The sequence below is a fragment of the Brassica rapa genome, chromosome A09, assembly GCF_000309985.2.
Source record: "Brassica rapa cultivar Chiifu-401-42 chromosome A09, CAAS_Brap_v3.01, whole genome shotgun sequence".
NCBI lineage: Eukaryota > Viridiplantae > Streptophyta > Magnoliopsida > Brassicales > Brassicaceae > Brassica > Brassica rapa.
The window spans coordinates 3753976-3770420 of NC_024803.2; the positions used below are offsets into that span (position 1 = coordinate 3753976).

General features: G+C 38.9%; 3 protein-coding genes across 3 annotated transcripts; 2 read left to right on the top strand and 1 right to left on the bottom strand.

Annotated features, from left to right (window-relative positions):
• The first annotated feature begins 351 nt into the window (after positions 1-351).
• Positions 352-2635, top strand: LOC103865560 (calcium-dependent protein kinase 12). The gene is made up of 6 exons (XM_009143365.3): positions 352-880; positions 1401-1544; positions 1621-1773; positions 1844-2127; positions 2206-2430; positions 2510-2635. The coding sequence occupies exons 1-6, from the start codon at positions 352-354 to the stop codon at positions 2633-2635; spliced, it is 1461 nt and encodes a 486-aa protein (XP_009141613.1).
• Positions 2636-2669: 34 nt separating this feature from the next.
• On the bottom strand, positions 2670-6079 carry LOC103865543 (cleft lip and palate transmembrane protein 1 homolog). Its single transcript, XM_009143354.3, has 12 exons — positions 5681-6079; positions 5463-5609; positions 5265-5379; positions 5096-5190; positions 4906-5009; positions 4444-4481; positions 4105-4340; positions 3940-4033; positions 3675-3865; positions 3379-3598; positions 3129-3296; positions 2670-3039 (listed from the first exon to the last, which is right to left on the bottom strand). Exons 1-12 carry the CDS (start codon positions 5906-5908, stop codon positions 2885-2887), a joined length of 1791 nt encoding a protein of 596 aa, XP_009141602.1. The 5' UTR covers positions 5909-6079; the 3' UTR covers positions 2670-2884.
• A 243-nt stretch (positions 6080-6322) lies between these two features.
• On the top strand, positions 6323-16428 carry LOC103868460 (vesicle transport protein SFT2B-like). The gene is made up of 6 exons (XM_009146553.3): positions 6323-6878; positions 15263-15316; positions 15441-15514; positions 15623-15740; positions 15873-15931; positions 16111-16428. Exons 1-6 carry the CDS (start codon positions 6732-6734, stop codon positions 16187-16189), a joined length of 531 nt encoding a protein of 176 aa, XP_009144801.1. The 5' UTR covers positions 6323-6731; the 3' UTR covers positions 16190-16428.
• Positions 16429-16445: the final 17 nt, after the last annotated feature.

Genomic DNA, 16445 nt, shown 5'->3' on the forward strand with positions numbered 1-16445 from the left:
CCAAAATCCCCTCCCTCTTTCCTACTTTCTCTTCCTATCTCTCTCTACTCTCTCTCCCAAAATCTAATTTTTCATTTTTTTTTGGTTATTTGGCAAATAAGTCCTTATTTATATTCCTTCTTTATTTTTTTATTTTTTTCATAGAGATATTTTCGGCAACACTAATCATTCATTCACCAAAAAGTGGTTCATCTCTCTCTCCTAATAACTCCTCAAAGTCACTTCTCTCTCTCTCTCTCTCTTCAAATGCCTTAAAGTCAGTGTCTTCCTTCAGACAAGAGTTTCCCTTCTTCTTCCTCCAACTCTGCTTTAAAAACAAAAGAACAAAACTTCAAGACTCTCTCAAAAACCATGGCTAACAAATCAAGAACCAGATGGGTTCTCCCTTACACAACCAAGAACGTGGAAGACGATTACTTCCTCGGTCAAATCCTCGGACAAGGACAATTCGGAACCACTTTCCTCTGCACCCACAAAAAGACAGCTCAAAAGCTCGCCTGCAAATCCATACCCAAAAGGAAGCTCCTCTGCCAAGAAGACTACGACGACGTTTTGAGGGAGATTCAGATAATGCATCACTTGTCGGAATTCCCCAACGTTGTCCGGATAGAAGGCGCCTACGAGGATACCAGCAGCGTCCATATCGTGATGGAGCTCTGTGAAGGCGGCGAGCTGTTTGATAGGATCGTGAAGAGAGGTCATTACAGTGAGAGGGAAGCAGCTAAGCTTATCAAGACGATTGTTGGTGTTGTTGAGGCTTGTCACTCTCTTGGTGTTATGCATAGAGATCTCAAGCCTGAGAATTTTCTCTTTGCTTCTTGTGATGAAGATGCTTCCCTTAAGTCTACTGACTTTGGCCTCTCTGTTTTCTGCAAGCCAGGTATTGATTTGTGTTGTCACTATTTTTTTAAAAGAAACTCTTGTTTGGTTAATGATGTTATGAGTATCTGGTTAGAGCTACTTGATGATTTTAGCTTGTTAAGAGTTCTCTCTCTACTATGTTGTTTTTAGCTTCATGTTCTCTAAAATGATCAAATGGGATGGTTTTTAAGACTGTTACAAGTGAGTTTATGTGTTGTTGAATATGATAAATGTGGTTTAAAGCTATTAGTATCGTCTAGTCACCCGCCTAGTCGGCAAATAGGGTTAAATGAAATGGTTTCCTTAAAAAATCGGTCTAGGCGTTCAAAATATGGCTCATCCGCCTAATCAATAATCCTCTATAAAACACCTGATTATTACATAGCGATTTTTTAAACATTTGATTAGTATTGTTTAAGATCCAATCTTTAAGATTCTGTGACTATGAGTTTGTGTGTATTTTAGTTGCATTAGTTAATTTTGATATGGAGCTCTAGTTCTTGGACACACAATCTTTGAATTTTGTTTTTATCTTTCAGGGGCAACGTTTTCAGAACTAGTTGGGAGTGCATACTATGTAGCACCTGAGGTTTTACATAAGCATTACAGCCGTGAATGTGATGTATGGAGCGCTGGAGTTATCCTCTACATTCTCTTATGTGGTTTCCCTCCTTTCTGGGATGGTTAGACTTACTTTCTTTCTCCTCATAGAGTTTCCATCAAGTGCTTACTCTCTAATGTGTCATGTCTTGAATCCAGAAAGTGAGTTTGGCATCTTCAGAAAGATTCTACAGGGAAAAATTGACTTTGAGACAAGTCCCTGGCCTAGCATCTCAGAGAGTGCCAAGGATCTTATAATGAAAATGCTCGAGAAAGATCCAAAGAAAAGGCTAACTGCTCATCAAGTGTTGTGTAAGTTCTCTCATCTTCTGAGCCTTTAGCACACAATGGTGATTGATTGATGCTTTCTTATTTTTTGTAGGTCATCCCTGGATTGTGGATGATAAGGTTGCTCCAGATAAACCATTGGACTGTGCAGTACTGTCACGCTTGAAGAACTTCTCTGCAATGAACAAACTTAAGAAGATGGCTTTTCGAGTGATCGCAGAGAGACTATCTGAGGAAGAGATAGGTGGACTCAAAGAGCTCTTCAGAATGATAGACACAGATAACAGTGGAACCATCACTTTTGAAGAGTTGAAAGACACTGTGAAGCGTGTTGGTGCAGACCTTATGGAATCAGAGATCCAAGAACTCTTGCGCTCAGTAACTGAACAACTCTTTTCTTCTTATTATTAACTTATTCAATATCTATTATCTTCTCATTGTGTGTGTGTGTATCAGGCTGATGTTGATGAAAATGGATCAATAGACTACGGAGAGTTTTTAGCTGCAACAATCCACTTGAACAAGCTGGAGAGAGAGGAGAATCTAGTGGCTGCATTCTCTTTCTTTGACAAAGATGGAAGTGGCTACATCACTGTGGATGAGCTTCAGCAGGCTTTGAAGGAGTTTGGTATAAATGATTCACATCTTGATGAAATGATCAAAGACATTGATCAAGACAATGTGAGTAATAGCTTCACAAAGATCTTTACTGTTTTTTTTTTTCATTATGAAGATGCTTATGGAGTTTTGGTTTTTGTAGGATGGACAAATAGACTATGGAGAGTTTGTGGCAATGATGAGGAAAGGAAATGGCAGTGGAGGGATTGGCAGGAGAACAATGAGGAACACTCTCAACTTTGCAAATTGGAAAGTAGCCTCTTCCTGATGAAGTCAAATGAATGGCTAGAAACTTGAGAGAATGTTGACATTAATAACTTTAAACAAAACCATTAAAAGTTTGAGTAATATTTAATGCGTCTTGAGAGTTGACAATAATAACTTTAACAAAAACATTTCCAAGTGAAAAAATAAAATGTAATCGAAAAGAAATTAAGAAACTATAACTTTTAAGTGTAATAAAAATCAGTTTAAAGAGTGGTAAAAAAAACAAAAAATAAAGGAGGAAGAGAGAAACTTAGTTTGTTTTCTTGTTGTCTTCTTCTTCTTGTTTCTCAGTGATCAACTTCTTCTCTGCAGTTTCATCCTCACCTCCAAAACCGAACTCGTTAACACGTGTTTTGTCCACAGGGTAAACCCACCTTTGGTATAAGTATATCAAGAATATCACATCTGAAACACACACAGAAACATATCCATTATGTAAGCCTGTTTCTGAAATCTGAATACAAAATAGAGTATGTTGCTAGAGTTTTACTCACCATCACGGAATACAGAAAGCCGATGCAGAATCGGCATTTTGATGACAAAGGCAAAGAGATCGTCGATAATGGTGTTGAGGAACTTGTAAGTCATCTGTCTCCATGGTAAGTGTGCCACTGACTTTAGCTTATAGTTGATGAATAGCTGAGGACACATCATGATGAAACCTGCAAAACACACAAACTCAATACAGCATCACAATGAGAGAATCTCATCAGTTTTAAAAGGATGGTGAAGATTTTTTTTTACCGAACATGTAGACACAGCTTGTTAATGAAGACAAGATCCACGAGTACCAGCTCTTGTGGCGCTCGTAAGCGAGAGAGTATATGGATAATCCCACCACAAGGAGGAGGAGCACATAAGATAAGAATTTGATGGCAATGTCATCATACTCTTTGGTTTTGTTGCTAGCGTAGGATTCACGGTCGTGGAACCTCAACCTCGGAATCATTCCAGTTCTATCAACCTGTCAAGTAAGTAAAGTAACAACATCAGAGATGCTCATAGTAATCTGAAATGTCAGAATGAATGTTATTAAGTACCTCTATACGCATGGCTTTCCCTATCTTCCAGAACTCAATGCAGACACCAACTCCGGAACTAGCCAGTATCATCCATGAAGTGTCGTTGTCAAGCAGGTAGAGGAAGATGACAAACTGGCAGATGAAGTTCAGTACAACAGATTTTGCAGACAGTCCTTCCATGGATTTGTTCTTGTTCCAGAACTGGATATCTACAGGGTAAGCAACAAAAGATAAGCAACACACTTTAGGAAAGAAGCTGGCTACATGTTGGGTCTTAACTTACCATTTTTGAATGCTAAGAAGTCAAACACAGAGTGAAGCATGGAAACACACATCGTGATGCCTAACAGATAGGGATTGCCTTCCAGAAACACCCTCTGCAACACAATCAACGTGTTTACAGCTCATATTCATAGGTTCATGTGAAGTATTAAAGACTAAGAGTTACCTTAAGTTCGTCGGATTCACCATCAAGCATGCTTCCGTAGCTACGCTGCATCTGGAAAGACTGATCAACTTGCTGAAAGAGCTGCCACTTCATCATGCTTATGGGGCTTATCTCCAGATTAAGTGGTACTTCTGAGACCGTCTCGTTGATTGGAATCATCTTGTCCCTTAGCAGCCAAAACTCATTGAAGTAAATGGTGGGATAGTAGTTTCCAGAGGTAGGTTCTACCAGCAAGTCTGTACATCTAAAGTTAAGTACAACACAGAGTTGTGTAAAAATAAATAAAATAATAAGAACAATAAGCTTATCATCATTTTGCCAAAACAAATTGAAGGATACGTGGAGCAATGTTTGGTGGCACACCGTTCTGTGAGTAGCTGTCACAAAATTGAAAGAAGATATTAGTCTATTAATATGGAGTTATTGTCATACTAATTCAATATTGATATAGCCAAAAAGAAAATCAAGCCTGCCATCAACTGCTAATCATTTTTTAAAACGTTAATAGTCAATATTCAAGAAATAGCTAGGCGATGGTTAAGCACCTTATGGATTATTGTTTATGCTAGGCCTACACCAATTTTTTGAACACCTTCCGATTTTTAGAGCATTAGTTATAGCCCATAGTTATAAGTTTAATTACTCTGTTAAATCATTTGGAGAATAAACAGAATCATATGTACATCAAGGTAGCAAGTGCATCCATCATTGAAATCTTTATTAATTCGTTTTTTTATCTGCAATGACTGTTTCTAGAGTTCCAACATCATAACACTACAGAAAATACCAGACCCCACTTACTGAGTAAAATCATCGACCAGGTTGATGGTGACATTCGGTTTCCATAAGGATACCCATTCCACAGGGACTTCTTCCTTCACTTCAGAGTTCTTATCAACAACTTTCTGCAAAGTACTTAGTTCATTATTACAAGAACATAAGGTCTATACCACAAAACTGTATACAATATTTCTTTCCACACAGTCATTACCTCAGCTTCTGGTTTGGATTCATCAGAGTCTTTGGGACTACCCAAGAGACTTTTCTTCTTATCTACTTTCCGCTTTGGAAAGTAAGTAGCAACAGCTGAAAAATGAAAAGACAAATCCAACTCAGCTATTATTGATAGTTTATTTTTAATAAAAGGAGACAAGTCTTACTGTGAGTCCTGCCAAAACTATTAAGAGGTTGATACTCAGGATCACTAGGGTCTATAGGGAAACCAGATCGAGCAAAGAAGACATGAGCATACAGACTTCCATTATTCTGTAAAGTCTGAAAACAACACAACATAACAAAAGTTAGTAAACTCAATGCAGCAGCTTCGTAATCATGTGAGTTTTGTTTTTTTTTTAAACCTCCGAAGGATAATAGTCGAGTGACTTTGTCCTAACACTCTCTGGAGTCCACACAGCATAAGGTATATTCGTCTCATGCCAATAAAGCGAACCTTCATTACTAAAGTCACTGAACTTCTCTTGCTCTGTAAGATAAAACCACATATCCTGCACACAAAAAAACGTTCATTGGTTAACGAAAAAAATCAAATCTTTGAATTCTCCAAGTTTATTATTACCAATGAATCTCCTTTGTGGAAGAGATTGGTCATGAGGTGATGAGTCTGAGACGGATCCATCGGTTTCTGCTTAGGCGAAAAGAACTTTGAAGCAAAGTACCAGAACACTGCGATTCTAATGATCCCTGAGATCGTGGAGCCGAACCCTCTCTGCTGCTGCTGAGGTTGAGCGCCGCCGTTACCCGCCGCATCTGCCACCGCCGCCGTTTGTGTTACCGGCGGGGCCATGTTATTGAATCGAGAGAAGGGAGGAAGGATGCTTTCGAGATGTGGAAGTCGCCGAGAAGATCGTTGTAAAGCAGAGTTGGATTCGATTTAGAGAGATATTTAAGGGAGATTTTAATTTATTTTATTTGATTTGTTTTCGGGTTATGATGATGATGACGAAGCTCTTCCAATGTAATGCAAGTAACAGTGTGACAAACACACCATGTCTTGTCATGACTTAATGTATATTTGCATTTAAAGACCTCTATATTTTAGATACGTTACATTTTTCCCCTCTATTTCTAAATTTAATATATATCCCCCTTGAACTTTGATTTGATATTTACAAAGACTAATGTTCTAAAAACTGATCTAAAACCTTTTTTTTTTAAATCCGATATAATAAAATTATTTTAAAACGATTAAAATTGGTTAAGATAAGTTTAAATAGACCTAGATTGGTTTAAATATGTCAAACCTAATATTAGGATGAATCCATAAATTTCTCTAATTTATATTTTCATATGCCTATTTTTTTTATAATTCATTAAAATAATTTTATAATTAAATTTAAAAACTAAAATATATTAAAAATAAAAAAGATTTAGATAAACAAAAATTATACGAGAGAAAATACAGCCTTAATGGGTCCAGAGTTAGCCCATTTATATTTTGAAATAGAAAACCCAATAATAAAGCCTCTTTCTTTCTTTTTGACTACAATGAAGGAGAAGAAAAGCTTCATTTCTTCACTTGCAAGCATGGCGTAATTGTGCAGTGAGATCTGATCAGTTCCTAATACCTCAACTAGCAACAAAGAAGAGGTTAGGCTACTGGGGAGATTATGGATAAAATGAATCATGCGTTTGAGAAGATGAAGATGATGGTGGGTATGGAGGTTGAAGAGGAGGAGCAACGAGCTGCGGAGGAGGAAAGCTCGCTCTCTTTCATGGATGATCTTAATCGCGATTGCGCTTTAACCACCAAACAGGTTGCCCACCTTTCTTTTTCGAATGCGTATTGTAACGAATGATCTCCTATCAAGGAATGTGAGCTTTATGTGTATTTTTGAATCACATTGGAACCTCGAAGGCTAAAGGATGATCAATTTTCACGGAATGTAACTAAACTTGGTTAGATATTGAGTGAGTCGAAGATAAGAGTAGGGTCCATTAATCTTGCATGCATGTATACTTTGCTTTTAAAAAAAAAATGGTAACCATTCCCCCGGAGAGAGAATGTGAAAGCCCCGGTGGCCACGTGCGTGGAAATCTGGTGCGCAGTGCGGATTTGAACTCGAGTCCCTTGGAGATCCACTGAACGCTTTGACCACCCGAGCACAGACGTAGTTTGCTGCTTTTATTCACTGTATATGTCTATGGAGTGGCATAGTTGTCTCCACTACAAGAAAACGTAACCTTAACGAGGAAATTTAACGAGGAAAAAAAATCCTCGTAAAATAACGTTGATTTTGCGAAGAAAGTACGTGGAAAAAGAAAAGCATCGTTATTTCGTCGTAAGGTAACGACAAAACATATTCGTCGTAAAGACGATGTAAATTGACGTGGCTTTTACGAGGAAAATCTATTTCCTCGTAAAAGCCACGTAAACTTCGCGAGTTCTTTACGACGAAATATTTTACGTGTAATTAACGAGGAAATTTTGAATCCACCAACTTGGTAGGTGGCTCACGTTTTTTTTTTGGCTACCCAATTAATTTTCGTCGTAATTTCATAGTAAAATTACAACTACCAGATTCGAAATTTTCTATAAATATGGATGTTGGAACATCATTTTAAACACACCAACAACAAAAAACGTGAAAGAAAAAAAATGGCTGGCTCTGGGACTATTTACGAGTTGCGGAATTGGATGTATATGCATAGAGATGCTAACGGGAGAGTGACGAAAGAATACCTTGCGGGGCTGGAGACATTTATGCACCAAGCAGATTCAACACCGCTCGCCCAAGAAAGTGGTAAGATGTTCTGTCCTTGTCGGAAATGCAACAATTCGAAATTGGCAAACCGTGAAAATGTTTGGAAGCATTTAATAAATAGAGGTTTCACGCCAAATTACTATATCTGGTTTCAACATGGGGAAGGTTATAATTATGATCAGAATGAAGCTAGTAGTAGTAATAGCAATTTTCAGGAAGAACCGGTTAATCATCATTTGCATAATGAACATAGTTACCATCAGGAGGAGATGGTAGATTATGATAGGGTTCATGATATGGTAGCTGATGCATTCGTAGCTCATGATGAAGATGAAGAACCTAATATAGATGCAAAAAAGTTTTACGGAATGTTAAACGCGGCGAATCAACCACTTTACAGTGGTTGTAGAGAAGGTCTCTCTAAATTGTCGTTGGCTGCTAGAATGATGAATATTAAAACTGATCACAATCTACCTGAAAGTTGCATGAACGAATGGGCGGACTTGTTTAAAGAGTATTTGCCGGAAGACAATGTGTCTGCTGATTCTTATTATGAGATTCAGAAATTAGTTTATAGTCTTGGGTTGCCTTCGGAGATGATAGATGTCTGCATCGACAACTGCATGATCTATTGGGGAGATGATGAGAAGCTAGAAGTATGTCGATTCTGCAAGAAGCCACGATTCAAGCCGCAAGGACGGGGACGTAATAGGGTACCGTACCAAAGGATGTGGTACCTACCAATTACAGACAGATTGAAAAGATTGTATCAATCAGAGCAGACTGCTGCAAAGATGAGATGGCATGCCGAGCATACTCAGACGGATGGTGAGATGACTCATCCATCAGATGCAAGAGCCTGGAAACATTTCAACAAAGTACATCCGGATTTTGCTAGCAATAGCCGGAATGTGTATCTCGGATTATGCACAGATGGATTTAGTCCGTTCGGAATGTCAGGGAGACAATATTCATTGTGGCCAGTCTTTCTTACGCCATACAACCTGCCACCGGAGATGTGCATGCAACGGGAGTTGCTATTCTTGACGATATTGATACCTGGTCCGAACCATCCAAAAAGGTCCCTGGATGTTTTCCTACAACCACTGATAAAAGAGTTGAAGGATTTGTGGTCAACAGGGGTGAGGACGTATGACTGTTCAACGAAGACGAATTTTACGATGCGAGCTATGCTTTTGTGGACCATAAGTGACTTTCCTGCATATGGGATGTTGTCTGGATGGACTACACATGGGAGATTAGCTTGTCCATATTGTAATGGAACGACAGATGCGTTTCAACTGAAGAATGGTAGGAAGACAAGTTGGTTTGATTGTCATCGTCGATTTCTTCCCATTGGCCATCCTTACCGAAGAAACAAGAATTTGTTTAGGCACAAAAGGGTTGTGAGAGACACTTCTCCACCATATCTAACTGGAGAACAAATTGAAGCACAAATCGACTACTACGGAGCTAACGAAACAGTTCGTTGGGGTGGTAATTGGCATGTCCCTCGTAATATGCCTGATTCTTACGGTGTTCATCACAACTGGCACAAGAAGAGTATATTTTGGGAGTTGCCATATTGGAAGGATCTTCTTCTGCGCCACAACCTCGATGTGATGCATATAGAGAAGAATTTCTTTGAGAACATCATGAATACAATATTGAATGTCCCAGGGAAGACAAAAGACAACATAAAATCGAGGTTGGACTTGCCGGATATTTGCTCAAGAAGCGAGTTACATATTAAAAGCAATGGACAAGTTCCTGTTCCGATATTCAGACTGTCTTCAGAAAAAAAGTCGGTGTTGTTCAACTGGGTGGCATCAGAAGTGAAGTTCCCCGATGGGTATGTTTCAAATCTCTCTAGATGTGTTGAAAAGGGTCAAAAGTTCTCTGGGATGAAGAGTCATGATTGTCATGTCTTTATGCAACGACTACTGCCCTTTGCATTTGCGGAGCTACTTCCAACAAACGTACATGAAGCACTTGCAGGTTCGTAGTGTTTTATATCACAATAATTTTATAACGGTCTAGTTTGCAAAATAATATACGACTAACAATGTGTTTAATTGTTTTTGGAATATAAAAGGCATTGGAGCATTTTTCAGGGATCTGAGCACACGCACTCTTAAAGAAGAAGTTGTAGAACAGCTTCAGGAGAACATTCCCATCTTATTGTGCAACTTGGAGAAGATATTTCCTCCTGGATTTTTTGACGTCATGGAGCATCTAGCTGTCCACCTCCCATATGAAGCATTGCTTCGTGGACCTGTACATTACGGATGGATGTATCAGTATGAGCGAGCCATGAAATATTTGAAGGGAAAAGCAAAGAACCTCGCCAAAGTTGAAGGTTCTATAATTGCTGGAAGTTTGACGGAAGAAGTTTCTCACTTCACATCGTACTACTTTGCGTCAAAAGTACGTACCCGTAGAAGAGCTCCAAGAAGATATGATGATGGTGGAGTTGCGCCAACATATGCAGTTGCTGGTGTTCCAGACATCTTTAGCCAGATTGGACGACTCGGTGGGAAGTCTAAAGAGGTTTGGTGGTCGAGTGAACAAGACGCTCATAGTGCACACACCTATATTCTACTCAATTGCGAGGATCCATTGATGCGTTATTTTGAAAGGTAACATATATGGACACTTCAAAACACATATAATTAATTATATAATTGCAAGAGATTCATTCCTATGAAATGTGATTAATTTTACAGCCTATTTGTTTCTCAAGTCGAAGAAACATTTCCTGGTATATCCACAAGTGACGTAGACAAAAGGAAAGATCAGCACTTCATTAAGTGGTTGCGGAATCAGGTATTATAACTCAAACTATTTTTTCATACATGATTTGTATTTTAATGTTCTCTTTATTTTTGCAGGTTGATTATGACGACGATGCAGATTATCCTAAGTGGTTACACGAAGTAATTCAATCTCCACTTGTAAAGGTCACCACATCACAGATGTATTTCACACGAGGCTACACTTTTCACACATATGAGTATGGTAGACAGCGGGCGACCAGTAACTATGGAATATGTGTGAAAGGGGAAACAGATTTCTACGGGATCTTGACGGAGATTATTGAAGTCGAATTTCCAGGGATACTGAAGCTGAAATGCGTCATCTTCAAATGTGAATGGTTCGACCCCGTCGTCAACAGAGGTGTTCGGTCTAACAAATTTGGTGTAGTTGATGTCAACGGTGGACGTCGGTACAACAAATTCGAGCCTTTCATCTTAGCTTCACAAGCAGACCAAGTTAGCTTCCTTCCATACCCTCGGATGAGAGATTCGGGTATAAATTGGTTAGCAGTGATCAAAGTTACACCTCGAGGACGAATCATCAGTGGAGAAGAACCACCATTGCAAGAAGAACAGATAAATGAAGTCGAGGAACCTGAACAAGAAGTTGATGACATCCTTCTCATTGATCCGCATAATCACGAATACGAAGATCTTACCGATGATGCCACAGACGAAGCTGTAGAAGACGAGTTTAATGAAAATGATGATATTTCTAGTGATGACGAGAATGTCGATGTATCCGATTGATGTATTTGATTTTGTGTAGTTTGTTTTATGAATAAGGTAATGTGAGAGTTTGTTTTATGAATAAGGTAATGTGGGAGTTTGTTTTATGAATAAGAAATTGTGGGAGTTTGTTTTATAAATAAGTAAATGTGGGAATTGTGGTTTGGAATGAAAATAAAGATGGGGTTTGGAATATATGAAGTAGAAGATAAGGAATATGGGTTTTGGGGTTTGGGGTTTCGGATTTTAGGGATTAAAGTACTGCTCGTTAATTCCTCGTAACCTGACGTCGAATGTACGACGTAATCCTCGTTTATTCCACGTAGGACAGAATCGTCGTAAAGACCTCGTAATGTAAATTGACGTAAATGCCACGTAAAGTAAATGACGAAGGAGGAACTCGTTTATTCCACGTAGGAAAGAATCGTCGTAAACACCTCGTAAGGTAAATTGACGTAAATACCACGTAAAGTAAATGACGAAGAAGGCACTCTTTAATTCCACGTAGGATGATTTCGTCGTAAACACCTCGTAAGGCCACGAGGACTTTACGACGAAATTAAAAAAGCGGGGCACGCTAATTCCACGTAAGCCAAAATCGTCGTAAAAGAGTCGTAAACTAACGACGATATTACGACGAAAATATTAAAAATACTAAAAAAAGAAGAGAAGAAAGATGCTTGAATCACATTTGGCGAGACTTACGTAAGTCTCGACCACATGAGTTCCAAATATCTTCTTCTCTTCTTTTTTTTTCCAAATTTTCTAAATTGGTGAAAAGCGGGACTTGCTACTTCCTCATAGTATAAAAACTAGAAAAAAAGAAAAAAAGAAAGATACTGGAATTATATGTGGCGAGACTTAAGTCTCACCCACATAAATTCTAATATCTTCTTTTCTTCTTTTTTTTTTCAAATATTTCTAATTTGAAAAGTATTTTGGTGAGGAGTGTGATTTGAGATAGGGTGTGTTTTGTGAGTTTGTGTGTGTGGTTTGAGAAGGAAAGTTGTGGGTATTTATAGAAAATAAAGGCTCGCTAATTCCTCGTAACTGGTTAACTCGTTAATTCCACGTAACCCTTTTCGTCGTAAAAACGTCGTTAACGAAAACGCGGGCCTTTGTATTTCGTCGCTATTTCGTCGTAACTGAAAACGCGGGCCTCTGTAATTCCTCGTAAGTTTACGAGGAATTTACGAGGACAAGTAATCTTATATATATCCCGAGCGAGCTCGCTCCGTCTTTCCTCTCTACTTCCTCTCCACTTCCTCCCTAATTCGTAGCAATGGTAAGTCTCTCTAATTCCTCTCTAGTTTGATTAGTTTAGGATAGATTAGGTGGTTAGTATAGGGAATTTAGATAGGTTTACGGATCTTATGTTATTTAGTGTTGATTAGGTGGATAATGTTGGGAAGTATATGTTCACGAAAATTTAAAAAATTAAATTTTTTTCTCAGGTTCGAAAAGGTAGACTTACTGCCCATTACAGAGAGATGTTCGGTGAGCCGGGTAGTCGTTTAGACCCGTCGTCTTCTTCAGCTCCCGGTTCTTCGGGTCAGGAGACTGTCCCCGAGACTCAGTACACTCAGAGAGTCATTGGATCTCCTTCTTCTAGTGCACCATCGGTTCTTCACGTGCCTCCCCAGATGCCTCCTCCTCCTCCTGTGCCTCCTACGATGCCGGCACCTCCGATGCCCGCGGGCGAGATTCATCCCGATTTGATGGTGCCTCCGAGTGCTCCTTACTCGCAGTACACCGTAGAGGACATTCTCCGTCTGCCAGGCAGAGAAGGTTTACCAGTCATCGACCCCGACCGACCGGACGGAACTTTATGGTATGTTTCATTATTTTTTTATTCTTTTTAAATTCTTTTATAACTTTAAAAAATAATTTATATTTTAAATTTGTATTTTTCAGGTGGGGGATTGACGGATGTCTTGCATCGGACGTAACCGATACGATAAAAGGTTACTTCTCCATGGCACATCCGAACTGGAAAATGACGCCCCACTACGTCAGAAAGACGTGGTTCAAAATTTACGCTGTAAGTTCTATTAATTAAATATATATCTTTAAATTTTTTTATTATTTATATATATATTTTTTTCTGAAAAACTAATTATAAATTATTTTTTCCAACAGCAAAAATATAATTGGGCCTTGGGGATCACTGAGAGGGTGAGAAAGAAGTTTGAAGCGAAGGCGAAAGTTCGCTTGTTGGACACGGTCTCCAACTGGAAGGGTGACTGGATCGTGAAGGGGTATGAGCGTGGCAAACCCGCTGAGCTCACCACGGATGTCTGGGATGGCCTCATCCGATATTGGCGTCTTCCTGATTCCATTAGAATCGCCCAGTCTTGCTCTAACTCCCGTAACACAGTCGATGAGCACGGGAACGGGCCGATGCTTCACACTACGGGCCAAAAACCCCACGCCGGTGTCCGTTTGGAAATGGTAATTAAAAATTTAATTATATTAAATTTTTAGTATATTTTTATATATATTCTAATTAACAACTTTCTTAAATGTTTTTTTAGGCCAAAGAGACGGGAGAATTCCCGTCTCTTATGCAACTTTACGAGAGGACCCACAAGAACAAGGCGGGCCGATTTATAGATGGCAAGTCCGAGCAAATCTACAACGATTTGGCTGCTCGGGTTGAAGAACGCCAGACCCAGCTGACCCAACAGTCCACCGATGGATTACCCGTCACCTTATCCACACCTGAAGTGGATAAGCTTTACGAGGAGGTAAATTTTCTAAAATTTTAATTTTTTTAAATATTCATTTAATTTAACTTTAAATTTTTACTAACAAAATTTATTTTTTGTTTTTAAGGTTGTCCCTAAAAAAAAGGGACGGACGTTGGGGATTGGTTCCGTCAACGATGTTCCGAGAGCGACATCGTCTTATGTTCAGCGACGGGATGAGGAAGTCTCTCAGCTGCGTAGGGAGTCCGAAGAGCTGCGTAGAGAGTCTACTCAGCTGCGTATAGAGTCTACTCAGCTGCGATCTCGTATGGGTGGACTCGAGGGCTTCTTGGACGTTGTAGCGGCCACAAATCCGGAATGGGCGACTTTGTTGAGGACCATGCGACAACAAAATCCTATCCCAGGCCAGTCACCGACCGACGACTCACATGCCGAGGCGGATGTTCAGGCGAGGAGTGATGAATTCTACGAGGCGATTAATTAACGACCACCCTTAGTTCTTTTTAATTTCGGTTATTGTATTATGAATTCAAAACTTATTTATATAAAAATATTTTGGTTTTGATTTTTTTAGAATTTTAATTTTATTAATAATTTAAATAATTTAAATTATATTTATAATTATAATTTTTTATATTTCTATAAAATAATGAAACGAAGTAAATTCGTAGCTAATTTTGCGGCTTCTTTACGTGGAAGCTTAACGTGGTTTTTACGAGGAAACATTTACATGGAAATAACGTGGAAATCTATCAAGGTTTTTACGTTTTCTTTACGTGGAAAGCTCTCAAGGTATTTACGTTAATTTTACGAGTATTTATTTACGTGGGTTTTACGAGGAAAGCTTTTCGTGGTATTTACGAGGAAACTTAGCGACGTCCTTACGTGGAATCTTTACGTGGTCTTTACGACGAAATATCCTCCTTCGCTTTTACGACGAAATTATTTCCTCGCTAACTTACGACGAATTAGCGAGGATATATGCGTTACGACAAACGTATAACGACGAAACGCGTTTCCTCGCTAATTCGTCGTAACACTGCTTTTACGACGAAGTAACGAGGAAAACTGCCCTCGTAAAACTTGTGTTTTCTTGTTGTGCTCGTTTACATATGTTGAATTGGGTTTTATCCTTTGGCTAATAAGTTTTTTGTTTGTCTTTGTGCGTTTCCATGAAAAACAGAGATTCTATGGCTTTGCAATTTGCTTGTCAGCAGGATTGACCTGTACACTTTTGGTAAGTGCAAATCTTATTCATCTTAAATAGAAAAGGAATCCTTTTTATTTAATCATATGTGACCTTGAGATGCTTTTATGGTGGTGATATAACTCTTTATCGTTATACCTGTGTGACAATGCAGTCAATGCTTGTTTTCTTCAATCCGGTCAAGTTTGGCATCACATTCACTCTTGGAAATTTGATGGCACTTGGCAGGTCCGTACTTGGAATTTTTTAGTTTAGCTTGTTGTAATGTTGCATCTGGTTAAGTAAGTCTGCAGTGTGGACAAGTATTTTAAGTTTCTTGTCCTTTTTGTATGGCAGCACAGCATTCCTTATAGGCCCACAGAGGCAGGTGACGATGATGCTTGACCCAGCTCGTATCTACGCTACTGCTTTGTATCTAGCCAGCATTATCATTGCCTTGTTTTGCGCTCTCTATGTAAGTTCGGGTTTTCAATTAAATCTTCAGGAGGATAGGAAATTTCCAGAGCATAGTTTGGTTAAAAGTTAAGACTAAGTTGTGAAAATTCGTTATTATATATAAACATCTGTCAATTTTCTTTCTGTACAGGTTCGTAACAAGCTACTGACTCTGCTGGCTATCATTCTTGAGTTCTCTGGTCTTATTTGGTATGTGAACTGTTATCACTTTCTCATATGCATTCATAATCTAGTTTCATGATTTTACTTATCAGAACATATATTAGCCTGAACTAGAAATGCGTTGGTGGACTGAATGCTACTTGTATGGTTTCTGACTCACAAGATCTGTCATTCGTGGTGAATCCTTATATTCTTTAAAACTGCAGGTATAGCTTGAGCTACATCCCTTTTGCAAGAACCATGGTCTCAAAGGTCTTCATGACTTGTTTCGACACCGGGTTTTAACCAGCCCTCTATTCAAAGATTCCAAAACCACTGTGCTCTGTTTGAGTGACTGGTCTATATTCAAAGCCGGACTTGTTTGATGCCCGAAGACCGCTAATAGTCCATGCCCTGTGGCTTGCCTTTGGAGCACGCTTTAGTTTCTGTTTGCTTCTTAACATGAAGCTCCCGTCTTCACAAATCCTTTGGCACAATTTTGTATACTAACCAGCAAGATATTAATATTTTAGACGTTTTGATTCCTATTTGCTCTAACATT